Source organism: Pristis pectinata, chromosome 14 (assembly GCF_009764475.1).
Source record: "Pristis pectinata isolate sPriPec2 chromosome 14, sPriPec2.1.pri, whole genome shotgun sequence".
Lineage (NCBI taxonomy): Eukaryota > Metazoa > Chordata > Chondrichthyes > Rhinopristiformes > Pristidae > Pristis > Pristis pectinata.
The window spans coordinates 49,348,723-49,375,797 of NC_067418.1; the positions used below are offsets into that span (position 1 = coordinate 49,348,723).

The following is a 27,075-nucleotide window of genomic DNA, read 5'->3' on the forward strand; positions in this document are numbered from 1 at the left end:
GAATGGCTACGTGTAGATATAAGTAGGTACAACCTCTACCTCTCAGTGTCAATAAAGGAGACACAGATTGAGTTAATTCATAGCCAGAAGCTAATGCAAAGTCCATTGGGTAATGTACCTCAGGGACCTGGAAAAAAGGCTACAGCCTCAATAAAAGGATGTTATAGCCCTGATATGTTTGAGTAGTCTTTGAATTTGAGAGTCACGTCAATAAATTTGAATATTATTTTTTTTAAGATACTTCTCAGACTGGTCTGACTGAGCCTGTCACAGGGGCAGCTGTTTGCTAAATCTGTCTGCCCTCCCTTGGTAGGGCCCTGGGGAGTGTTGTAGAACAGAGGGACCTTGGAGTACAAGTATGTGGTTCCCTGAAAATGGCGTCGCAGGTAGACAGGGTGGTGCAGAAGACTGTTGGCACAGTCAGGGCATTGAGTAAGGAGGTTGGGATGTCACGGTGCAGTTGTACAAGACGTTGGTGAGGCCGCACTTGGAATATTGTGTTCAGTGCTGGTTGCGCAGTTAAGTGAAAGATGCCACTAAGCTGGACAGAGTGCAGAAAACACTTAGAACGATGTTGCCTTGACTCGAGGAACTGATTACGGAGAGATGTTGGGCAGCCTGGGACCTTTTTCATTGGAGTGTAGGATAATGAGGGGTGACCTTATAGAGGTGCATAAAATCATGAGGGGCATAGATAGGGTGAATGCACACAATCTTTTTCCCAGAGTTGGGGAATCAAGAACTAGAGCGCATAGGTTTAGGGTGAAATTTAATAGGAACCTGAGGGTCAACTTTTTCACCCAGAGGGTTGTACATGCATGGAATGAGCTGCCAGAGAAACTGGTTGAGGCAGGTACATTAACAACATTAAAAAGGAACTTGGACAGGAACATGGAGAGGAAGGGTTTAGAGGGACGTGGGTGTTGTGCTAACCGCTACACCACCGTGCCTGTAACCTTTACACAGTTAACAAGTGTGTTGTTATTAGAGTTTCATTTTCACTACTTAATGGCACAGACCATCCACACAAAAATAAAAGGACAAGGCACAGAAAAAGACTCTTTTGGGTATAAATGCGAGATGCACTAACTGTCAACCCAATTCCAAAGCCCCATGTGATGCGCAGGGACTAGGGTGAGGCTCCATTGTGCCACCAGCGCCTTTGGAACCCAGACGCGATCTTGGAGACGGGGGATCAGAACTTGCTCTCAGAAGGAATTCAATAAGATCACAAGACAAAGGAGCAGAAGTAGGCCATTCAGCCCATCAAGTCTGGTCCATAAGCTAAATTGAAACTATTCCTATCTAGCCCCAATTTCCAGCCTTATCCCCATATCCCTTGATACCTTGACTAATTAGATACCTGTCAATCCCATCCTTAAACACCCCCAATGATCGGGCCTCCACAGCTGTATGCGGCAAAGAATTCCATAATTTCACTACCCTCTGGCTAAAGAAATTTCTCCTCATCTCTGTTTTAAACCTGTACCCTCTAGTCCTGGACTCACCCACCAAGGGAAACAGCTTGGCCACATCTACTCTGTCCAGTCCTTTCAACGTTCTAAATGTTTCTGAGGTCCCCTCTCATCCTTCTGTACTCCAGTCCAAGAGCCGACAAACGCACATCATACGTAAGCCCTTTCATTCCGGGAATCATCCTTGTAAATCTCCTCTGAACCATCTCCAACATCAGCACATCCTTCCTAAGATAAGGGGCCCAAAACTGCACACAGTGTTCCAAATGAGGCCTCATCAGTGCCCCATAGATCCTCATCAACACTTCCCTACTTTTATATGTTATACCTCTCGAAATGAATTCAACAAGCATTGCCAGCAACATTGACTCCATCCTCTGCGGACACGTCCCAAGGAAAAGGCAGTCAACGACCCAGGCTGTTCAGTGACAGGAGCTCAGGTGGGAGACGGCGGCGACTGGGGGTGGGGGGGGGGCACAGTGGAATGAGATCACTGCCGCTGATCCTGCTTTCAGAGAGAACACGGGCGCAGTGACACCCATGGGTCTCCGCGCGCTGAAAGTGAGGAGGGGGAAGGAGTCCTTTTACATTTGTTTTTCAGGATCTGGGTGTCACTGGCATTTACCTGCCCACCCCCAAATGTCCTTCAGAAGGCGTCGATAGGCCACCCTCTTGAACCCCAGCAATCCTTCCTGGTGGAGGTGCTGACGGGAAGGGACATCCGGAACTCGAGACCCAGCGGCGACGAATGATCTGTGATACGTTTGCGGGGGTGGCGTGAGATTTGGAGGGGGGAATCCGCAGGTGGTGGCGTTCCCCTGAGCCTGGTGCTCCTGTCCTTCTTAGTGGTAGAGCTGAGAGGTGCTGTCAGAGAAGCCAGGGAAGTGACATGCCTGGGAGACCAGACTATAGCACCTCTTTCCATTAGTATGTTCTGGCCTGGTGGCCCTGTCCCGCAGCCTTGCTACTAGCAATACCCAACCCAGACAAACAAGCATAATCTGGCCCCAACACTGATCGCACCCCAAAAGAGATATTCCTCTTGATCTGGTCATCCGTCCCCACCTTCCTGAAAACTAACTTGTTATCTCTATATCCTAGCTCTGACGAAGGGTCTTTGACCCAAGATAAGATTTCTTTATCAGTCACATGTACATCGAAACACACAGTGAAATGCATCTTTTGCGTAGAGTGTTCAGGGGGCAGCCCGCAAGTGTCGCCACGCTTCCGGCGCCAACATAGCACGCCCACAACTTCCTAACCCGTATGTCTTTGGAATGTGGGAGGAAACCGGAGCACCCGGAGGAAACCCACGCAGACACACGGGGAGAACGTACAAACTCCTCACGGGCAGCAGCTGGAATTGAACCCCGGGTCGCTGGGCGCCGTGATAGTGTTACGCTAACTGCTACGCTACCGTGTCTGCCCCGACAAAGTCGCCGGATCGCCAGCCTCCCTGGGTGGGCTCGAACCACTGACCTTTCGGTTAACAGCTGAACGTGCTGACCGATTGCGACGCAGCGACACAAAAAATAGCGAGCGCTGCAGGCAGGGTTCGAACCTGCGCAAGGAATCCCCATTGGATTTCAAGTGCAACACCTTAACCACTCGGCCATTGCAGCTCTGCACATTAACTTGGTTTTTCTCCCTCCACAGATGCTGTCTGACCTGCTGAGTATTTCCAGCATTTTTGGATTTTTATTTTAGACTCCCAGCATCTGGAGTTTTTTTGATTTTCATTAGGTTTTTTACAATAGTTCATTAGTTTTGTGTACAGTACAGTAGGAGAGGTATTGGGGTCTGTGTTCAGCCGGGGTGCCAATAAGGAGCAGGGTGTGTGTGCCTGCGGACATTGGATGGTGTGCAGAACATAAGAAATAGGAGAGGAGCAAACTAACCAGGCCTTTGCCCCAATAATTATACGAGATCACTTGGAATATTGTGTGCAGCTCTGGTTGCCCAGCTGGGACGGGTGCAGGAAAAATTCACAAGGATGTTGCCTGGACTGGAGGGCTTGGGTTGTAGGGAATGACTGTATTGGCTGGGACTTTTTCCCTGGAGCGTAGGAGGCTGAAGGAGACCTTAGAGGTTTTTAAAAGTACTGAAATCGTCTACTCGCATCAGCTGGAGAGGTTAGTCCATCAATGAGTAGTTACTGAAGTGGCTGAATGGTAGTGGACCACAGCCTGTTTGAAGAGCAAAGCCTGGCCTGTCCACCATTCAGATAGCCATCCGTGTCTGTGATGGAGCAAAGCCCTAGTTTGTCTGGATAGCCCAGTGGGTGCAGGGATCGGACCCCCACACACACTGGGTGCTGGGATTGGACCCCCACACACACTGGGTGCTGGGATCAGACCCCCACACACACTGGGTGCTGGGATCGGACCCCCACACACACTGGGTGCTGGGATCAGACCCACACACACACTGGGTGCTGGGATCGGACCCCCACACACACTGGGTGCTGGGATCGGACCCCCACACACACTGGGTGCTGGGATCGGACTGCCACACACACTGGGTGCTGGGATCGGACCGCCACACACACTGGGTGCTGGGATCGGACCCCCACACATACTGGGTGCTGGGATCGGACCCCACACACACTGGATGCTGGGATCAGACCCCACACACACTGGGTGCTAGGATCAGACCCCACACGCACTGTGTGCTGGGATCAGACCCCACACGCACTGGGTGCTAGGATCAGACCCCACACGCACTGTGTGCTGGGATCAGACCCCACACACACTGGGTGCTGGGATCAGACCCGACACGCACTGGGTGCTGGGATCAGACCCCTACACACACTGTGTGCTGGGATCAGACCCTCACACACACTGGGAGCTGGGATCAGACCCCCCCACACACTGGGTGCTGGGATCAGACCCCCACACACACTGGGAGCTGGGATCAGACCCCACCACTGGATGCTGGGGTCAGAAGTCTACATTGTTATCCAGCACAGAAATAATCATTTTTTAAATGCTCAAAATGAGGAATCCTGTATTTATCGCCCCCTGCACCCCGAGAAGTTAGAGGTGGGCAGCCTCCTTGAACCACTGGGGATAGAAGCAAGCCTGGGATGAACCTAGATTGAGTTCTTTCTGTCCCTAAAGTTTAAAATAGTACAGAGCTGAACGGTAATGTAATACAAATATAAAACTAGAAAATATCTAATTGATGAATTAAGCAGTCAATTAATAAATATCAGTAAACGAGATGAACTGAGAATGCAGCTGGAGATAAGTATAATCTGAGAGCCATTACAGAGGCTGCAGGATGACAGAGAACTGGGACCTGAACTTTGAAGGGTAAATGATATTTTGGATGGGCAGGATGAGTTGCTCTTTTAATCAATGATGGTCAAAGCATAATAGGGAGGGATGATCAAAGTTCAGGAAACCAGGATGTTTGGGTGGAGATAAGAAATTATAATGATAAGGAGTCACCTGTGGGAGTGGAGTCTGGTCCCCCTAATAGTAACCACATCCGTAGGACGCAGTATAAGAACATAGAACATAGAACAGTACAGTACAATACAGGCCCTTCAGCCCTCAATGTTGTGCCAACCTTTAAACCTCACCTAAGACTATCTAACCCCTTCCTCCCACATATCCCTCTATTTTAAATTCCTCCACACGCTCATCTAGTAATGTCTTGAATTTGACCAACGTACCTGCCTCCACCACCACCCCAGGCAGCGCATTCCATGTCCCAAACACTATCTGGGTAAAAAACTTTCATCTGATATCTCCCTTGAACTTCCCACCCATTACTTTAAAGCCATGCCCTCTCGTATTGAGCATTGGTGGCCTGGGAAAGAGGCGCTGGCTGTCTGCTCTATCTATTCCTCTTAATATTTTGTACACCTCTATCATGTCTCCCCTCATCCTCCTCCTCTCCAAAGAGTAAAATCTTAGCTCCCTTAGTCTCTCCTCATAATCCATACTCTCTAAAGCAGGCAGCATCCTGGTAAATCTCCTCTGCACCCTTTCCAACACTTCCACATCTTTCCTATAATGAGGCGACCAGAACTGGACAAAGTACTCTAAGTGTGGTCTAACCAGAGTTTTAGAGAGCTGCAACATTACCTTGCGAAGAAATAATGGGAGCTTGTCAGAAAGGAAGAGTGTAATCAATCTGCATACAGACTGGGTAAAGCACACAGACAAAGGCAGTCAAGATAATGGTTTCCCATAGTGTTTTCACGGTAGTTTCATAGAAAAGCACATTCTGGAGCAAGAGAGAGGGCTACACTGGACTGGGTATTGTGCAATGAGATGGATTAATTAATGACTTCATAATGCAGGCTCCCCAAGGAAGCAGCGATCAATTTTACAATCAGTGGAAGGGAGAGCAATTTGTGTCCAAGACAGGTGTTTTAAACACAAATAAAGGCAACCAATGAGGGTACAAAAGCAGTTAGCTGAAGTGAACTGAATAATCAGGTTGAGGCATTTGTCAATCAGGGCGCAGTGGCAAATATTTAAAGGGATTTTTTGGAATACACATATGGATACATTGCAATGAGAAAGAGAAATTCGAAGGGAAGGATGCACCTTTCTGTTTAACTAAAACAGTTAAAGAGACAGTCTAAGAGGGAAAGCCTATCATTGAACAAAGTGAGGTGGCATGTCAGAAGAATATTAAAAGTAAGAATGACCGAGATCAGGAAGGAAAAAATAAGAGTACAAAGTAAAGCTGGACAGAAATATAAAAACAGATGGAATAGTTTCTATAGATCAAAAAATTAAAAAGAGTTAACAAAGTGAGTGTAGGTTTATAGAAAGTGAGTCTGGGGAATTAATAATGAAAACAAGGAGACAGCTAATTAATTAAGAGAGAAGCTGCAAATGTTGGCATCTGGAGCAACACACAAAGTGCTGGAGGAACTCAGCAGGTCAGGGAGCATCTATGGAGGGGAATGGACAGTCGACATTTTGGGTCGAGACCCTTCATCTGGACTGGAAGGAAAGTGGGGAGATATTAGTTAGGAATTGGAAGGCGGGAGGGGGATCTTGGAAAATTTACAATCAGCAGGGAAATGGTGTTGAGCAAATTGTTGAGCTACAGGCTGACAGGTCTTGAGCGCTGATGGACTTTGGGTCTTAAAAGGAGTGGTTAGTGAGATAATTAATGCATTGATTTTAATTATCCAAATTCCCCAGATTTGAAGAATATTAGATTGGAAAATAGCAAATGTAACTCCTTTATTCAAAACAAAGGAGACAGAAAGCAGGAAATTACAGGAAATTTGCTTGATGTCTGAGATTGGGAAGCTTATATTGGTATTGGTTTATTATTGTCACCGAAGTACAGTGAAAAACTTGTTTTGCATACCGATCATACAGGTCAATTCATTACACAGTGCATTGAGGTAGTACAGGGTAAAAACAGTAACAGAATACAGAGTAAAGTGTCACAGCTACAGAGGAAGTGCAGTGCAGGTAGACAATAAGGTGCAAGATCATAACAAGGTAGATTGTGAGTTCAAGAGTCCATCTCATCGTATAAGGGAACCGTTCAATAGTCTTATCACCGTGGGATAGAAGCTGTCCTTGAGCCTGGTGGTACGTGCCCTCAGGCTCCTGTATCTTCTGCCTGATGGGAGAGGGGAGAAGACAGAATGATCTGGGTGGGTGGAGTCTTTGATTATGCTGGCTGCTTCACGAAGGCAGTGAGAGGTGTAGACAGAGTCCAAGGAGGGGAGGCTGGTGTCTGTGATGTGCTGGGCAGTGTCCATAACTCTGTATTTTCTTGTGGTTCCGGGTGGAAAAGTTGCCATATCAAGCCACGATGCACCCAGATAGGATGATCTCTATGGTGCACTGATAAAAGTTGGTGTCAAAGGGGACATGCCAAATGTCCTTTTACAAGATATTATTAAAGATGTTATTGCAGGGTCCTGCGAGAACTTTGGAGTAATCTGGCAAAGTCAGCACGGCTTTGTGAAACACCTGACCAATTTATTGGAACTCTTTGAAGAAGTAAAATGTGCTGTGGATAAGGAGGATCCAGTGGATGTACAATACTTAGACTTTTGTAAAAGTGCACATCAAAGATTGTTGCGGAAAATAAAAGTTCAGTGGAGTAGGTAAATGTTGGCATGAAGATTGCCTGGTTCACAGGAAGCAGGGAGGGTGCACAAATGGGGCTTTTCCTGGTTGACAAGATGTAATGAGTGATGTGTCACAGGGATTGGTGTTAGGCATAAACTTTTCACAACTTATGTGAGTGACTTGGATGGCGGTACCAAAAGTATGGCTGCTGAATGTGGCGCTGACACAGACTTAGGTAGGAAAGTAAGTTGTGAAGAGGACAGAAGGAGGGTACAGAAGAAGGCAGGCATGGTAGTGTAGCAGTTAGCACGATGCTATTACAGCACCAGCAACCCGGGTTCAATTCCCACCGCTGCCTGCAAGGAGTTTGTACATTCTCCCCGTGTGTCTGCGTGGATTTCCTCCGGGTGCTCCGGTTTCCTCCCACATTCCAAAGACGTACGGGCTAGGAATTTGTGGGCGTGCTATGTTGGCACCGGAAGCGTGGCGACACTTGCGGGCTGCCCCCAGAACACTCTACGCAAAAAGATGCATCTCACTGTGTGTTTTGATGTACATGTGACTAATAAAGATAGCCTATCTTATCTTACAAAGGAATATAAATAGTTTGTGAGTGGGCAAAGATCTGGCAAATGGAAGATAATGTGGGAACTGAAATTGTCCATTCTGGAAGGAAAAAAGAAAAAGAGACTGCAGAGCCTTGCGATCCGGAGGGATCTGGGTGTCAGAGTGCATGACTGGCAATGGCTAGTATGCAGGTAAAGCAAGTAATTAGGAAGGGTAGCAGAGTGTTATCAACTATTACTAGGGAAATCAAATATCAGAGTAGGGAGGGTATGCATTGGTGTGGAAGCTGCGGCAAGGCGAGGGTTAAGATAGTGTGCCAACGGAGATGGTTTGCAGACAGTCTGCCGTCACCCGTGCTGAGCAAGGTCCTTGAGAGCACAGCTCCTCTTTGAACGGCCTGGGAGCCGAGGTCACCAGGACACATTAAAGATGCAGACAAAGGATTGCAAGGCATACACTAACTATTGGACAACTACTTTACTAACACGAAGGTATTATTGGCCATTAACATGTAGTTTCTATTGATCATTAACACCTATATTAATGTAAGGTGGTTGGTATTTCTGTATGCAAATGAAGGATTCTAAGGTGCACAAGCTTTTAATTGGTCAATATCTTGTTTAGTAAGACAACTCTTTGTTGAAACTTTAGAATAGTTTGGTGGGCAGGCACTGGACTGGACTGGACTGGACTGGATTCCATGTGCACAAGTAACTAAAGTGTGATTGAGAAATGAGTGTAGGCTGTCAGAGTCCAGTTGATATTGGTTATAAAGGACATTAGCGAGAATCTATGTGAAGTACTGCGTACAGTTTTGATTGCTTTATTTACAGAAGGATGTTAATGCTTTGGAAGCAGTTCAGGGAAGGTTTACTAGACCAATATCTGGAATGGGTGTGTTGTCTCACCAGTAAAGGTTGGATAGGCTGGGCCTGTGCCCACTGGACTTTACAAGAGTGAGAACTGATTTGAATGAAACATATAAGATCCTGAGGGGTCTTGACAGGGTGGATGTGGAGAGAATGTGTCGTCTTGTGGGAGAATGTAGAACTGGGGTTACTGTTTAAAAAATGGGTCATCCATTTTAGATAGAGATGGGGCAATTTATTTTTTTAATCTCTGAGAGTGCAGTGAGTCTTTGGAACTCTCTTAGAACATAGAACAGTACAGCACAGAACTGGCCCTTCGGCCCACAATGTTGTGCCGACATAGCTAATCCCTCCTACCTACAGAATGCCCATGTCCCTCCATTTTCCTCTCATTCTTGTACCCATCCAAGCCCCTCTTCAAAGCCCCCAATGAATTTGCCTCCACCACCCTATCAGGCAACGCATTCCAGGCATCCACCACTCTCTCAGTAAAAAACTTTCCCGTCACGTCTCTTCTGAACCTACCCCCTCTCACCTTAAATGCATGCTCTCTGGTATTGGGTCTCTTAATAATGGGAAAAAGATATTGCTTGTCCACCCTATCTATGCCCCTCATAATTTTATACACTTCCAACAGATCACCCCTCAGCCTCTGCCGCTCCAGAGAAAAGAGCCCAAGTTTGTCCAGCCTCTCCTGATGGCACATGCCCTCTAATCCAGGCAGCATCCTAGTAAACCTCCTCTGCACCCTCTCTAAAGCCTCGACATCCTTCCTATAGTGAGGTGACCAGAACTGCACACAATACTCTAAATGCGGCCCAACCAGAGTTCTATAGAGATGCGTCATAACTTCTTGGCTCCTATGTTCAATACCTTGATTAATGAAGCAAGCATTCCATAAGCTTTCTTAACCACCTTATCTCCCTGTGTAGCCACTTTCAATGAGCCATGCACTTGTACCTCAAGGTCTCTCTGCTCTTCAACACTGTTAAGGGTCTTGTCCTTAAGAGTGTACTGCCTCTTGACATTAGTCCTACCAAGGTGCAACCCCTCACATTTATCCGGGTTAAACTCCATCTGCCATTTCTCTGCCCACATCTGCAGCTGATCTATATCACGCTGTATCCGTCGCCAGTCTTCTACACTATTCACAACTCCACCAATCTTGGTATCGTCTGCAAACTTACTAACCCACCCATCAACATACTTATCCAGGTCATTTATGTACATCACAAACAGCAGAGGTCCCAGCACAGATCCCTGCAGAACACCACTACTCACAGGCCTCCAGCCTGAATGTGTCCCTTCAACCACCACCCTCTATCTTCTACAGGTAAGCCAGTTCTGGATCCACACAGCCAATTCTTCACTGACCCCATGCATCCAAACTTTCTTGATTAACCGATCATGTGGGACCTTGTCAAATGCCTCACTGAAGTCCATATAGATGACATCCACAGCCCTACCTTCATCAATCTCTCTCGTCACCTTGTCAAAAAACTCAACCAGGTTAGTAAGACACAACTTGCCCTGCACAAAGTCAGGCTGGCTTTCCCTAATCAAGCCATTGGATTCCAGATGCTCGTATATCCTATCTCTAAGAATTTTCTCCAGCTTCCCTACAACTGACGTCTGACTCACTGGTTTATAGTTCCCCGGATTTTCCATTTTTCCTTTCTTAAATAGAGGAACAACATTATCCACTCGCCAGTCCTCCGGAACCTCACCCATGGTCAAAGAGGACACAAAGATACCGGTCAAGGCCACAGCAATTTCCTCTCTCGCCTCCCTCAGTAACCTGGGGTATATTCCCATCGGGCCCTGGGGACTTATCCACCTTAATACTGTTTAGGAGACATATCACTACCTCTTCCTTGACCCCTAAATGCCCTAACATGTTTATGCCCTCAGTTCCAATTTCTGCATTCTGTGTGTCCCTTTCCTGGGTAAATACTGAAGAGAAATACTCATTCAGAACCTCACCCACGTTCTCTGCATCCAAACACAGATTCCCTTCTTTATCCTGAAGTGGTCCTACCCTTTCCCTTGTTATTCCTTACGTAGGTATAGAATGCCTTTGGATTCTCCTTAATCCTACTTGCTCAGGACTTTTCATGGCCCCTCCCGGCTTTCCTAATTCCTTTCTTGAGTATATATCTAGCTTCGTTATAGTCCTCATGTGCTCTGTCTGATCCTAACTTCCAAAGCTCTGCATACTTGTCCTTTTTCTTATTGACTAAGTTCATCACTTCTCTGGACACCCAAGGTTCCCTTATTTTGCCATTCATGCCCTTCCTTCTAATTGGGACATACCTGTCCTGTACCCTACGTATTTGATCCTTAAGCACTTTCCACATGTTCAACATGGACTTGCCGGCAAAAAGGTGTTCCCAGTTTACTCTACCTAGTTCCTGCCTTATGCCTTCATAATTAGCCCTGCTCCAATTTAAAACCCTCCCACCAGCCCCATACCTATCCTTATCTGCAGCTATCCTGAAAGTTAATGAGCTGTGGTCACTGTTCCCCAATTGCTCACCCACTGATCGGTGAGTCACTTGGCCAGGCTCATTACCCAACATCAGGTCCAGAATAGCCTCTCCCCTTGTTGGACTGTCAACATATTGATTTAAGAACCCCTCCTGGATACACCTAACAAATTCTGCCCCATCTAACCCCCTTGCACTAAAAAGCTCCCAATTTGAAGTTGAAGTCTCCCATGACCACAACCCTGTAATTTTTACACATTTCCCTAATCTGTTTGCATATCTGTTCCTCAAAGTCCCGGTGGCTATTGGGAGGTCTATAGTACACCCCCAAGAGAGTGATTGCACCCTTCGTATTCCTGAGTTCTACCCATATAGGCTCTGTCCGAGCTTTGCATTATATCTCCCTGGAGCACAGCTGATATATTATCTCTCATTAATATTGCAACTCCTCCCCCTCTTTTACCCCCCCCCCCCCCCAGTCTTCCTAAAACTTTGAAACCCTGGTACCTCGATCACCCATTCCTGTCCCTCCCTCAAAAGGAAGTGGAAGGATAGTCTTTGCTATTTTTAAAGCACACGTAGGTAGATCCTTGAGCAAGGGACTGAGAAATTACTGAAGGTGGACGGGAATGTGGAGTTGAGATTACAATCAGACCAGCCTAGATCTTACTGGGTGGCGGATTAGGCTCGAGGGCTGAGTGCCCTACTCCTGTAAATTCAGTAGTTCTGCAGTCACCATTAGTGACACTGGTTTTTTTTATTATCCAGGTATACTGAATTGGATGCTGGGTTGTGGATTTAGCTCCTGTGTCTGTGTGAGTACAAATGAGATAGTCTCTCTTTAATCAGCCCATAACCGCTACACCCATCACTTCCCACTCGTTTCCCTTTATCACACCCCAGCACAGGCTTCATTCGATCTGGGCTCATACCTTGACTCCAGGTCTGAGATAGTGAGATCGCTGAGCGTCACATCCGAATTATACTCGCGCCCCAGCCTCTCCAGCCGCTGACGGACCTCCTTCTGTAGAGCTGCACGCACTTCCGCCAGGCACTGCTCGAACTGCAGAGCACGAGGGAAACAAGGAATCAGAGCCTTATGTGCATGGGCAGGCAAGTCACATGTACTGGTCTCCACTCAATGGGTACACGTCACACCTGCTCATGTATGTTGGAACACACCGCGTGTGTTTACACTGTGAGACAGGCACAGTAGCGGAGTGGTTAGCGCGACGCTATTACAGCGCCAGCGATCCGGGTTCAATTCCCGTCGCTGTCTGTAAGGAGTTTGTACGTTCTCCCCGTGGGTTTCCTCCCACATTCCAAAGGCGTACGGGTTAGGAAGCTGTGGGTGTGCTACATTGGGGCTGGAAGTGTGGCGACACTTGCGGGCTGCCCCCAGCACATTCTCAGTAACGCAAAAAGATGCATTTCACTGTGTGTTTCGATGTACATGTGACTAATAAATAAATATAGCAGACTTGGGCAGATGCCGATCTACAAGGAGAAGTCTCAGAAGTGCAGCTTTGAGGTGGAATCAGTCCCATGTGGTCACAGATACCCACCCGTGGGCTATGACCGACACACTACTTTTGTGTGTGGGATGTTTACAGTATGTTACATGCCCACGTATGGAGCCATACATCGAAACATAGGGGCTGAGAGGATTGTGACCTTGGGTAAAGGCCGCCCCTTGCTCGAAGGAAGAGCAGTCTGACAACACGCAGGGTGGTGCCTGAGCTCCAGGAGGGTGGGACAAACCTTCGAGTGGTCCGGGTCACAGAAATCCAGCAGTGTGTCACAGAAGTGATAGCCCAGCGACTTGAGGTCTTCCGTGCTGAAGTGGGTGGCCTTGCGGTTGCCTGTAAAACGGTACCATTTACAGCTTTCAGTAAAACAGCACGACAGGCTCTCTGCGCAGCACGTAATAATGCACCTCAGCTCCAACCCGGGCAAAGAACCACCCCCCCTCCCCTGCTGCACGTGGGACTGATTCCATCTCAAAGCTGTTCTTCTGTGGCTCCTCCAGTAGATCGGCGTCTGCCCAAACCTGCTACAAGCTGGTTCCCACTCCAAAAGGCTGGAGCCCATGGGATCCAAGGCAAATTGGATCCAAAGTTGGCTTAGTAATAGGAAACCAAGGGTGATGGTAGAGAGATGGTAGAGGCACAGTTAGCGTAACATTATTACAGCACTAGCGACCTGGGTTCAATTCCCGCCGCTGCCTGTAAGGAGTTTGTACGTTCTCTCCGTGTGTCTGTGTGGGTTTCCTCCGGGTGCTCTGGTTTCCTCCCACATTCCAAAGACGTACGGGTTAGGAAGTTGTGGGTGTGCTACGTTGGCGCCGGAAGCGTGGCGACGCTTGCGGGCTGCCCCCAGAACACTCTACGCAAAAAGATGCATTTCACAAGAAATTCTCCAGACGCTGGAATCTGGAGCAATACACAAAAAGTGCTGGAGGAACTCAGCAGGTCAGGCAGCATCCGTGGAGGGAAATAAACAGTTGACGTTTCGGGCCAAGACCCTTGGTGAGTTTTGATGTACATATGACTAATAAAGATATTTTATCTTCTCTACAGCGACTGGAAGCCTGTGACCAGTGGTGAACTACATGGATCTGTGCTGGTACTCTTACTGTTTGCTACGTACATTAATGTATGTAAGATATCTTTATCTTCATTAGTCACATGTACATCGAAACACACAGTGAAATGCATCTTTTGCGTAGAGTGTTCTGGGGGCAGCCCACAAGTGTCGCCACGCTTCCGGCGCCAACATAGCACGCCCACAACTTCCTAACCCGTACATCTTTGGAATGTGGGAGGAAACCGGAGCACCCAGAGGAAACCCATGCAGACACACAGGGAGAACGTACAAACTCCTTACAGACAGCGGCCAGAATTGAACCCGGGTCTTTGGTGAGAAGGATAGTCTTAGGCTACAGAATGATATTGATGTGTTGGTAAGATGGGCAGACCAATAGCAGGTGCAGTTTAATCCTGATCACTGTGAGGTGATGCCCTTTGGGAGGTCAAATAAGGGTAGGACGTACACCATGAATGATTGGGCCCTGGGGAGTAATGAGGAACAAAGGGACCTTGGTTACAAGTGCAAGGATCCCGGTAGATCCCTGAGATTCACCAGGACGTTTCCTGGGATGGAGTGCTTCAGTTCTGAAGAGAGAGTGGAAAGACTGTTTTCCCTGGAGCTGAGGAGGCTACAGGGAACCTCACGGAGGAACCTGATCCAGGTTAGGAGGGGCAGAGATAAGGGCAGGTAGTGGTAAACCTTTCCCCTTTAGTAGAGGTATCTACAACCAGAGGGCACAGGTTTAAGGTGAGTAACAGGTTTAGAAGGGGATATGAGGAAGGATTTTTATCGCCTAGAGGGTGGTTGAAGTTTGGAATGCTCTGCCTGATTACCTAGACGGGCGCTTGAAGAGGAGGTTACGGAACAAGTGCTGGTAAATGAGATTAGTATGGATGGGTACTGATGGTCAGCATCGGGGGCCTGCTCCTGTGCTGTACGAGTCACAGACTCATGTGACTCCACGTCCGCTTCCATCCAAAGGCCGTAGCTGTGGACACAGAAGCAGCAGTGGCTCCGTCAGCTCCTCAATCTGTGCAGCACAGGCAGGGCAGTCCTTGGGGGTGGGGGGGGGGGTGGTGGATGAGGAGCTACGAAGCACACAGTGTCGTTGCAACAACCCCTGTCCCGCACCAAGCCCCCCAGCTGCTCAAGGTAGGACCTGCCCCTTCTGCTGAAGGTCAAACTGCTGTGGCCCCATTGAAGGGTGGTTCACATGTCTGTCTCCGCGGGAGCTGCCTGGCCTACTGAGTATTTCCCACACTGTCTGCCTCTGTTCCTGCCCCTGGCGGTATCCGTGGCTCACCGTCTTCCTTTCGTATCTGGCTCCTGAGCCGTATCCCTAATGGTCGGTTCACCTGCACTGCCAACTCGGGACGAGGCAACACGTCTGCAGTAGGCTGGACACCAGGTCTGTTCCTCGCTGCACCCGTCAACCACCAGTCATCACCAACGTGACAATGGCAGGCTGAGTGCAGATCCCTGAAATGCACCAGGATGTTTCCTGGGATGGAGTGTCTCAGTTCTGAAGAGAGAGTGGAGAGACTGTTTTCCCTGGAGCTGAGGAGGCTGCAGGGAACCTGACACACACACACACACACACACACACACACACACACACACACACACACACACACACACACACACACACACACACACACTCCCTCACTCACAGACAGTAATTTCTATGCCAAAGGTGCAGAGTTACTCACCTGTGGTAAACCTGTGACCTCACTGAGGCGGGAGTGGGGTGTGTGGGAAGAACGTTCGGACTCGGTTTACCTGAAGCAGGCCACTCTGCAAACTGCCCCTTCTGACTGCGCACAACACAGAGAGGAAAGGGCACCGGCCTCACGGCTGACCGTCGGGAGTACAGGGTGGGGAGGGGTCTCTCACTCACCCAGTGTGGATCCAGCGAAGGTTGTCTCCATGGTGTAACTGTGAGCAATCCCCATCTTCCACATCACCACCCGGCCTGTGCCTGCCTTACTCTTCTGGACCTTGAACTTGCAGCTCTGGTAAGAGAACTGCCCCCCACCCCCATAGCAGGAGCTGTTACTGGTGGGAGAGTCACCATCCCTCATCACACGACCGGCTCTTACTCCCCAACACGACAATCTGGGAGCCGTCAGGGTGAAGCCGCCACACCAGGGGCGAGACTGACCACCCGGGTGACCTCCAGTCTGGTTACAACTGGACGCCGGTGAAGGGCTGGGACTGTGGGTGGAGTGATCTTATTGATCAGAGAGCCCAGTGGCAGGGGCCATGGACAGAGGGTGTGTTCCCCACGTCGCATGGGCTGGAGCACGTTCTTGGGATCCCCGGCAACTGAGTACAGGGTGGCTCCCCACTGCAAACACACGAGCCCCCTCCCTCCATAGTGATGCTCTTTCCCTCCTGCCCCTCCCTCCATCTGCCCGCCCCACCCATCCTTCCCCCCTCCCCCCATCCTTCCTCATGCTGCCCCCTCCCGCTCCTTTCCCGACCCCTCTGCTCCATCCCTCCCTATCCCAGCCCCCCACTGTTCCCTCCAACTCCATCCCCACCTGTCCCTCCCTCCCTCTCTCTCCCCCCACCTCTCTCTCTCTCTCTCCCTCCCTCCCTCTCTCTCCACCCATCTTCCCCTGACCCGGCCCCTCCCCCTGTACCTTGTCAGCTGCGTTCTTGCTCATCATCAGGGGGAAGACCCTCTCGCCGAGGGGCTGCACAGGGAGCTGGTTGCCGCTGCAGCCATACATGAAGGCATTGTTCTTCCTGCTGTGTCCATGGAAGTCGCAGTAAATCACCACCTCCCGCTCCTCCATCAACCTGCAGAGACAAGACACGGACCGTCACCGCACAGACACAGACTGCACAGTCAGACGCAGCCACACAGACAGAGACAACAAGACAACACAGACACAGACCAATAACTGCACAGACACAGTCAGATGCAGGCCACACAGACAGATAAGATGACATCTTTATTAGTCACATGTACATCGAAACACACAGTGAAATGCATCTTTTGCGTAGAGTGTTCTGGGGGCAGCCCGCAAGTGTCGCCACGCTTCCGGCGCCGACATAGCACGCCCACAACTTCCTAACCCGTACGTCTTTGGGATGTGGGAGGAAACCGGAGCACCCGGAGGAAACCCACGCAGACACACGAGGAGAATGTACAAACTCCTTACAGGCAGCGGCGGGAATTGAACCCGGGTCGCGGGTGCTGTAAAGCATTACGCTAACCGCTACACTACCATGCCTGCCCACAGACAACACAGGCACAGACCCATCACCGCACAGACACAGACTGCTCCCTGCGGCATCTCACCAGCCGCTTCCTCCCCCGTCTCCCCACGGACCCTCCCAGTCATCCTGGAATCTCCCCAGCCTGACAGCCTCACACCACTGCACTCCTCTAACCCCAGCCCTTTGGCCACTCTTCCACTGCCGGGGGGCCGAGCTCTGGAATTCCCTCCCTGACCTCCGGCTTCCCGACGGGCCAGATATCATCCCCTTCCGGAAACCTCTTCCGGTGACCAGCCAAGCCTCCACTCTCCACAGTTTCTGTGTGTCCTACAGGTTGAAGACTTTGGTGGGGGGGGGGGGGTGAAGGGCGGTTGTTTTATCACGTTAAAGGTATCGTTATTCATCCATCTCCACCCATCTCCACCCAACAGGTCTCAACCCTCACTCCCTCCTTGCCTGCACCAACTGTCACACCCTTCTCCTACCCTCTCCTTCACCCACCCTTCACCACCTCCGTCCCATGGACTTCCCTTCTCCTGCTCCCCGCAGCCCTGCCCTCTTCCTGAAGGTAGCAGGGCAGGTAGGTAAGGTAGCTGGATAGGGTTGTTCAGAAGTCACCACAGCATACAACAGCAGGGACAACATGCCAAAACTGTACAGAATTGGTTCGACCACAGCTGGAGTACTGTGTACAGTTCTGGTCACCATGTACAGAAAGGATATGATGGCACTAAAGAAGGTGCGGAGGAGATTTGAGGATGTTGCCAGAGCAGTCATAAGGAGACACTGTCTAGGCTCGGGCTGTTTGCTTTGGCACAAATCAGACCAAAGGATGATTGAGATGTATAAAATTCCTTTAGCAAAGAGTTTGGTAATTAGAAGGTGTCGATTGAAGTTAACTGGTAGAATTATTGAGTTGGGAATAAAATGATTTTCCTCAATGAGTGGTGGAGTTTGTAACTCACTGCCTGAAAGGGTGGAGGACACAGAAATCCTGATCATATCTACAACGTTCCCAGATATGCTCTTGGAGTCATAAGCTCCTAGACTCTGAACTAAGAGTTGGGAAGTGGGATTAACCTGAAGTACATTTGTGGCTGGCAGGGACAAGATGGGCCAAAAGGCCTCCTTATGCACTCTATACTTGTGTGATTCCACGAAACTGCCCCCACGAGCTCCCCATGCGATATAAAGATACAAACTGAGAGCAGGAGTGGGCTACTCGAGACTGCTCCGCCATTCAATAGAACCACAGCTGATCCACTTGTAACCGGGACTTCTCATTCATGTCCATCCACAGTGACCTTTCACCCCTTGCCTATCAAGAATTTTAAAATGATTCAAAGACTACGCTTCCACTGCTCTTTGAGGAAGAGAGTGCCGAAGACTCACGACCTCAGAGAGAATAGAATTTCTCCTCATCTCGGTCTGAAATGGTGGGGGGGGGGGGTGGGGGCTTATTTTTTAAACAGTGGCCCCCCAGTTCTGATTCTCCCAAAGTCCTCTCCACATCCACCGTGTCCTCTCGGGGTCTTATATGTCCAAGTCAAGTTGCCTCTCATTTTTCCAAACTTCTGTAGATACAAATGCAGCCTGTCCAACCATTCCTCATGTGACAATCTGCCCTTCGGCGTAGTAAACCTTCCCTGAAATGCCTCCAAAGCATCTGTATTCTTTTTTGAATAAAGAAATCCACGATACCTTGGTTGCAGTCTCTCCAAAGCCCCGTACAACTGAGGTACCACCTCCCTACGTTGCATTCAATTCCCCAGCAATAAACAATAACATTCTGTTCACTTTCCTAATTATTTGCAGTTCCTGTATAATGGCCTTTTGTGAATCATACACGAGGACAGCCAAATCCCTCCGCACCTCAGCGCTCTGTAATCCCTCAACATTTGGACAATAACTTTCTCCTGCCAGAACATACAATCTCACATTTTCCCACATTACCCTCCACTTCCCAGATCTTTGCTGACTCACAAACTTTCCCTTCGTGTCCTCTTCACAACTTACTTTCCCACCCATCAGCAGATTGACCAACCGTACCTTTGGTGCCGTCATCCAAGTTACTTTTATAAATTGTGTACACCCCCACCCCTTCCTGTGCCCTCTACCAGCTCCCCCCTTATACCCTCTCCCCTGTCCCAGCTGCCCCCCCACATCCCCTCTCCCTGCCCCACCAGCTCCACCCTCTCACCCCCACACCCTCTCTCCCTGTCACACCAACTCCCCCACACCCCCTCTCCCCGTCCCACCAGCTCCAGTCTCACCCCCACACCCCCTCTCTCCTGTCCCATGCTCCCCACACGCCCTCCCATGTCCCAATAGCTCCCCCACACACCCCCTCTCTCATCCCACCAGCTCACACCCCCCCGTCCCACCAACTCCCCCACACACCCCTCCCCTGTCCCACCAGCTCCCCACCACACCCCATCTCCCCATCCCACCAGCACCCCCCCCACTCCCCCTCCCCGTCCCACCAGCTCCCCCACATCCACCTTAGTTTCCTTTCTGCACCACAATCAACGTGTGTTCTCCCCACCCCCCCAGTGCTGGGCAGCGTCTCCTGTACTCAGACCGGCCGCGCTGCCCTCCCCAGCGTAAAGACACTGAGCGCTGGCCTGCGTCGCGGCAGGTCCGGCTGCTGGGAGCAGCAGGGAGCTGGTGAGGGCACTCACCTCTGCACCATGTTCCTGGTGTGCCACACGGAAGGGAAGCAGTCCCGCAGCACCGTGCCGTAGTTCCGGTTCAGGTCCCGGCCTGCCAGCGAGCAGCGGTAGTTCCCAACGACCACGCCATCCGGGTTCAGCATGGGCACCACCTTGAAGATGAAGGTGTCGCGCAGGAGCTGGGCGTCATCGGAGGGGCCCAGCAGGTGGTCCAGGAAGCCCATCATGACCCAGCTGCCGTTGGTCTCGCCGGGGTGGACCCGGGCGGTCACCACCACCGCCCGCTTGGCTGGCCGGGCGTCCTGCCTGCCGCCCGGGGAGGTGATGGTCAGCAGGTGCACCAGGTTGCCGGCCAGGCTGCGGCACAGCACCCGCAGCCGGCAGTACCGGGAGCGGACAGGGTCGCCGGCCACAGCGCTGAGGTAGCGCTGGAGGCTGGAGTAGGTGTAGGGGTAGGAGTGGGCGAAGAAGCAGGTGTCGTCACCGTGGGGGAACAGGCAGGTCCAGGTGAGGGAGTACAGGCTCCTGCCCTCCGGGCTGCTGAGGTTGTTCCTGTAGTAGCGGATGTCGCCGCCGGCCCGGTGCCAGCCCACCCCTCTCAGCTGCGCCTCGCGCTCGGAGTACAGCAGCGGCCGCAGGCCCTGGCTGTACAGGCTGGTCCGCTTCATCAGGTTGACGATGGTGAAGCGGTAGCTGACCCCCGGCCGCATGTTCTGCACGCGGAAGTAGTACCACTGCGTGTGCTTGTCCGTGTAGAGGTCAGTGCGCAGGGTGAGCTCGTACTCGTAGGTGTCGCTGCAACAGAGGAACAGGGTGAGGGCACACTCTCCGTGTAAGCAACTGGGTGGGTAATGGCAGGTGATGGGGTGGGGCATGGGTGATGGGGAGGGTGACGGGGAGGTTGACGGGTGGGTGAGGGGTGGGTGACGAGGTGGGTGACGAGGTGGGTGACGGGGAGGGTGAGGGGAGGGTGAGGGGAGGGTGACGGGGAGGGTGACGGGGAGGGTGACGGGTGGGTGACGGGGAGGGTGAAGGGGTAGGTAAGGGGCTAGCTGTCCAACCAGCAGCACGTGACTGGGGTTCTGCCAGCACCTGGGTGGGGTCTGTGACTACTCAGCACATTAAAAGCCCCATTTCCAGGTGACAAGTGAACGATAAGCTGCGGTTGACGTGCAGCCCCGCTGGGATGTGATCTGCTGCCGTACCAGGCAGGGCAGAACCATCACCCGCTCCGTGCTCAGTGCTGCAGAGGTTGGAGCCAAGGACCAACAGCTGCGCTGGAACTGGGCAGCAAACCCCGTTCCCCAGGAGGAAGTGGTCCTGGAGGACCACGGGGGTTGGGGGGAAACATTTTACCCTCGAGATCAGGGAGACACAAATAACTAGGGCAAAACTGCTGTCGTTAGCGATTGACGAGAGACAAGGAGGAATTTGAGGGCAATCTAAACCTTCCCATCCCGGCATCTGTGGGAATATATGGAGAAGGAAGAGCAGAGTGTGGACAGGTGAGGAGACAAGGGTCACAGACACACACACACACACAGATACACACACACACACACAGATGCACACACACACACACACACACACACACAGACGCACACATACAAACACACAGACACACACATACAAACACACAGATACACACACACACACAGACACACACACACACAGACACACACACACAGACGCACACATACAAACACACAGATACACACAGACACAGATACACACACACACACACAGATACAAACAGACAGACAGACACACAAACACAGATGCACACATACAAACACACAGATACACACACACACACACACACACACACACACACACACACACACACACACACACACACACAACACCAGGCCAGTCGCAGGGGTGTCAGGGACCAGTACAGGTGGAGGTGACTGGGGAAAGGGGTGCACAATGAAGCAGAGACCCAAGCTATTCCAGGACAGGGGTGACCGCACATGCTCACACTCTGGTGGCTTTCTGTAGGTTTCCGCTCTCAAACCTTGACTCGAAGATCAAAGTGCTGGAGTCTTTACCGCTCGTACCAACCGTGGCGAGGCGCACAGGGCCTCGGCGACCTCCGACACGGGAAAACGTGAAGTAAGAACCTTTGCTGGCTGTAAGGCGACAAGGTGTTGATCAATGAGTGAGGTTAAATCCTAACACAGGCAGTGAAAAACACTAAAGCGGATCTGCATGTCAGCAACTACAGAAATGTAAAGACTCAACGCAAAGGGTAGGGAATGGGGGACATTCTACAGAGGATTGGGGAGGGGGGACAGTCTGCAGAGGATCAGGAATTGGGGAATATTCTACAGAGGAGTGGAAATGGGGGACAGTCAGTCTGCAGGGGATAGGAAATGGGGGACATTCTACAGAGGATTGGGGAGGGGGGACAGTCAGTCTACAGGGGATAGGAAATGGGGGACATTCTACAGAGGATTGGGGAGGGGGGACAGTCTACAGAGGATTGGGAATGGGGACAGTCTACAGAGGATTGGGAATTAGGGGACATTCTACAGGGGATGGGGAATTGGGGGACATTCTACAGAGGATCGGGAATTGGGGGACATTATACAGAGGACAGGGAATGGGGGACAGTCAGAATGCAGTGAACAAGGGGGACACAAAAAGATCACAGACTGGGAGCACACAACATCAAGAAGTAGCAGCAGGATATCCAATTTGAACAACAGGCAATAGGGACTTATACCCAACAGCTGGTGATGCAGTAAACAGCAAATGGGAACTGAAAACTCAAGCCCTTGATGGCACATTCACTAATTCCCACCGACATATTACCTCAGTGGTGAGAGATGCAGAGTGATCTGGGTGCCCCAGTGCATGATTCATAGAAGGCTGGTGAGCAGGTACAGCAAGTAATTAGTGAAGCTAACAGAGTGTTATCACATTGCTAGGGAGATTGGATACAACAGTAGGGGGGGCAATGCTTTAGTTATACAGTATAATGAATTGGTGGGGACCACATCAGAAGTACTGCATTGGTTTCCTTACTAAGAAAGGAAGCTGATGCATTGGAAGCAGCCCAGGAAAAGTTTACTCGACTAAGTCCCTGGAATGGGCAGGTTGCCTTATGAGGTAAGTTGGACAGGCAAGGCCTGTATCGTCCTGGAGTTTATAGGAGATTAGATTGAAACAAGGGTTCAGGACAGGGCGGGTGTGGAGAGGATGTTCCCTCCAGTGGGGGAATCCAAAACCAGGGATCACTGTTTTAACGAGCAAGTGTTCACCCTTTTAAGACAGTGATGGAGCCAGGGTGAAGACCACAATGGCTCAGCTGTGCAGAGAGCAAGGAGACAGCTGAAGACAACAATAGTTGTTGAATATTGTGTAGTTAGGGGACCGGGCAGGCAGGAGCCCAGGGTGGTGGGTTGCAACCCCACTCCCCCCCACCCTCCCCCCACCCCCCACTTGGTGCCAGGGTCAAGGCAGAGGTGTTCGCAGGGGAGAGGTGAACAGCAGAGGTCTTGGTCTATTTCGGTACCAACCACACCGGTGGAAAAGGGGACGAGGTCCTGCAGGTGGATTTGAAGGAGCTGGGGATGAGTTTAAGAAGCAGGACCCCGAAGGGAGTATCACCCCCTTCCCCCCTCTCACCTGGATCCACCTATCACCCGCCAGCTCTTGCTCTAACCCTTCCCTCCACCTTCTTACTGGCTCTCTCCCCTCTATCTTTCCAGTCCTGATGAAGGGTCCCAACCTGAAACATCCACTGCCCATTTCCCTCTATAGATGCTGCCCGACCCGCTGAGTTCCTCCAGCTCCTTTTGTGTGTTGCTCCAGATTGCCAGCATCTGCAGTCTCTCGAGTCCCAAGAGGGAGTGGCGTCCTGATCACTCGATGCCAGTGAGGATAGGAACAGGAGGGTAGTGGAGATGTTTGTGTGGTTGGACAGAGGGAGCAGGAGTGGGTTGGGGGGGGGCTTTACAGTCCTGGGGCACTGAGACCAGTTCTGGGGAAGAGGGAACTGTACAGGCCAGATGGGTTGGGACCAATATCCTCACATGGAAAAATGTTGAGAACTGAGATTAGAAAGCAGGACAGATCAATGATTGGTATTGGTATTGGTTTATTACTGTCACTTGCACCGAGGTACAGTGGAAAAACTTGTCTTGTATACCGATCATACAATTCATTACACAGTGCAGTTACATTGAGGTAGCACAGAGTGCATTGAGGTAGTACAGGTAAAAACAATAACAGAATACAGAGTAAAGTGTCACAACTACAGGGAAAGTGCAGTGCAATAAAGTGCAAGGTCACAACAAGGTAGATTGTGAGGTCGAGAGTCCATCTCATCGTATAAGGGAACCATTCAATAGTCTTATCACCGTGGGGTAGAAGCTGTCCTTGAGCCTGGTGGTACGTACCCTCAGGCTCCTGTATCTTCTGCCTGATGGGAGACCGGAGAAGAGAGAATGACCCGGGTGGGTGGGGTCTTTGATTATGCTGGCTGCTTCACCAAGGCAGCGAGAGGTAAAGACCACGGAGGGGAGGCTGGCTTTCTCAACATTGGACTGTTTTCCCCTCAGCCAAGGCACCAAGTAAAGGGAGGCTGTCCTCACGCTGTATGCAGTGCTGGTTAAATCACAGCTCCAGGACTGTGTACAGCGCTGGTCTGAGGTGTGGAAAGTTACGAAGAGCCAAGCAGAGAGAGAAATATAGAATTGGTAGGAGTAGTAGTAAACATTTCCTCACTCAGAGGGTGGTGGGGGTCTGGAACTCACTGCCTGGAAGGGTGGGATAGGCAGAAAGATAAGAGATAAGATAAGATCAGATCTCTTTATTAGTCACATGTTCATTGAAACACACAGTGAAATGCATCTTTTGCGTAGAGTGTTCTGGGGGGCAGCCCGCAAGTGTCGCCACGCTTCCGGAGCCAACATAGCACGCCCACAACTTCCTAACCCGTACGTCTTTGGAATGTGGGAGGAAACCAGAGCACCTGGAGGAAACCCACGCAGACACATGGGGAGAACGTACAAACTCCTTACAGACAGTGGCCGGAATTGAACCCGGGTCGCTGGTGCTGTAATAGCGTCGCGCTGACCGCTACACTACTGAGCCTGCCCTGGGAGGTGTACTTGGAGCTCTGACCTGCAGGGCCTCAGACCCCGGGGATGGAAGGTGGGGTTAGACATGATGGACCAAATGGTCGGCTGTGGTGTAAATCAGCTGTGAGATCAGAGGCTAGTTCATCCCGAGGTCAGGGTTCAGGGAGACAGTTCTATGTCAGCAGGTAAATGCTGGAATTTTTCAGTACACTGAACAAAAGTGGACTGAAAGCTTTCAGTGTACTCAGCCAAACTGTTGACATGGATTGCCAATTGAGTAAAACTCCGATAAGCTGGCATGCTCAGGACAGGTGGATTTTCCGAACAACCAGATGCAAAATATGCTTTCAGTTCACTTTTGTTTTAGGTGTTACACTATGGTTAAAAAACAAATTTTTCAGTGTACTCAATAATTTTGAAGGCAGCAAGGGAAACGAGAATCCAGGGAGTTTAGCAGCGGTAACTGGGGCCCTGGTGTGTTGAAGGAAGGGCAGTAACGGACACCCTCTGTGAGGAAGGGCATGTAGGAGTGTGGACCTGGTGGGCCAGATGCTGAAGCATCGGGATTTGGGAGCAATGAGGGAATGGATTATCGGAGTTTTACGGTGGCTTGCACCCCAGCCCCGATCTCCGTGGTGTTCCCCTGGTCACAGCCTGAGAAAGGATGAACATTTCCACTCCCTTTTCCTCGTTGTTGGTCCATTGGTCCGCCATCTCAATTCCATGTGGTCTTACTTTGCTTATCAACACATCAAAAGCCTTCTAAAAATCCACACCCTTGTCTCCCCTGAACACTGACCTCAGGATGAACTGTCTCCCCTGATCCTCTGATCTCACAGAAGACTTGGGAAGGGTCCTGACCCGAAATGTTGACCTCCTGCTTTTCCTCCACGGATGCTGCCCGGCCTGCTGAGTCCCTCCAGCATTGTCGTGGCTTTTCATCAGGTATGGAAATGTGTTGTCTCCTTATTCTTGGGTCACTGGAACTGCAGACAACTGCCACCTACGACAAACCCCCACCACCCCCACAACCCCCAGGGGTGAAGTGGCTGTTGTGTTATTGGGTAAATAAGTCATTCCCGAACACAGCACCGTGTTGTGGTGGGAGCTGACCCCTGGCTGTATCTGGGGAAGCCAGGCCCTTGGCTGGGACTGAAGCCCGGTGTGTGGAGATTACCTGCATCGATGACAAACACCGTGTTCTTCCCTTCATCCCCCAAGCAGGTGGGCATGTGCTCCTGCTGGCTGGGCTGGTACAGCCTCTCCGGCTCCGGTGGGGTCCATTCTGTACAGTAAAAAATCGATCAGTCAGTGTTCACCCGACACCAGGAACACCAAACAGTCCCTCCATGCCTTATTCCAGAACAGATTGCTCAGCCTGGGTCTCACCTCAAGGCTCTGCGCCCACTGCTCTGCCTCCCTTCCTCACACTACGTTACGGCCCCCTGCCCAGTTTGCAGAATCATAGACGTAGGTTATCGGCCATCTCCCGGCCCACAGTGTCCACGTCTACCCTGCCTATTCCATGCTCTTACTCTTACAGACACATATATTAGTCACACGTACATTGAGACACACAGTGAACCGCACCTTTTTTGCGTAGAGTGTTCTGGGGGGGAAAATGATCCCCCTCACACCACTATTCTCCCTGATACCCTCCACCTATCGTCTCCTCTCCCTCCCCAACCTTCCCTCTCTGCCCCCTTTCCCTTTCAGCACCTTCTTCTGCTCGTTGTCTAATCTTTCTTTACACTGAGACCAAATATCAGCGGGGCGAGAGTCACTCGGTCACGTTCCCAGCTGGGAGGCCTCCTGGCCTGACTGCCCTGTGCCGGGGCTGAACGTCAGCCTTGAGCAGATAGACAGCTCCAGTCTTTCAGCAGGACCCTTCCCACCCCTGGTTGTGCCTATCCATCCTCCGCCCACACCCACACCCACCGCCTTCCTCTGCAATTCCCGCAGCCATGCCTCCAGTCAAACCTACCGACAGCTTCCAATATTCGCCCATCTATTCAAGTTCACCTGAAACCCTTCCAT

The 27,075-nt window shown here is 50.8% G+C and overlaps 1 protein-coding gene and 1 non-coding gene across 2 annotated transcripts in view; both read right to left on the reverse strand.

The window, feature by feature from the left end:
• The window catches only part of LOC127578008 (cytosolic carboxypeptidase 2-like), an 84,735-nt gene that overhangs the window by 37,438 nt on the left and 20,222 nt on the right, over positions 1-27,075 (reverse strand). The window contains exons 6-12 of the mRNA XM_052029714.1: positions 26,216-26,323; positions 21,930-22,080; positions 19,958-20,743; positions 16,694-16,853; positions 15,946-16,072; positions 13,221-13,321; positions 12,392-12,522 (exon numbers count right to left, since the gene is read on the reverse strand). Of these exons, the coding sequence (XP_051885674.1) occupies positions 12,392-12,522; positions 13,221-13,321; positions 15,946-16,072; positions 16,694-16,853; positions 19,958-20,743; positions 21,930-22,080; positions 26,216-26,323 (1,564 nt within the window). The remainder of the gene's footprint in view (positions 1-12,391; positions 12,523-13,220; positions 13,322-15,945; positions 16,073-16,693; positions 16,854-19,957; positions 20,744-21,929; positions 22,081-26,215; positions 26,324-27,075) is intronic.
• Positions 3,016-3,097, reverse strand: trnas-uga (transfer RNA serine (anticodon UGA)). The gene has a single exon. It is a non-coding gene; the product is annotated as a tRNA-Ser (tRNA).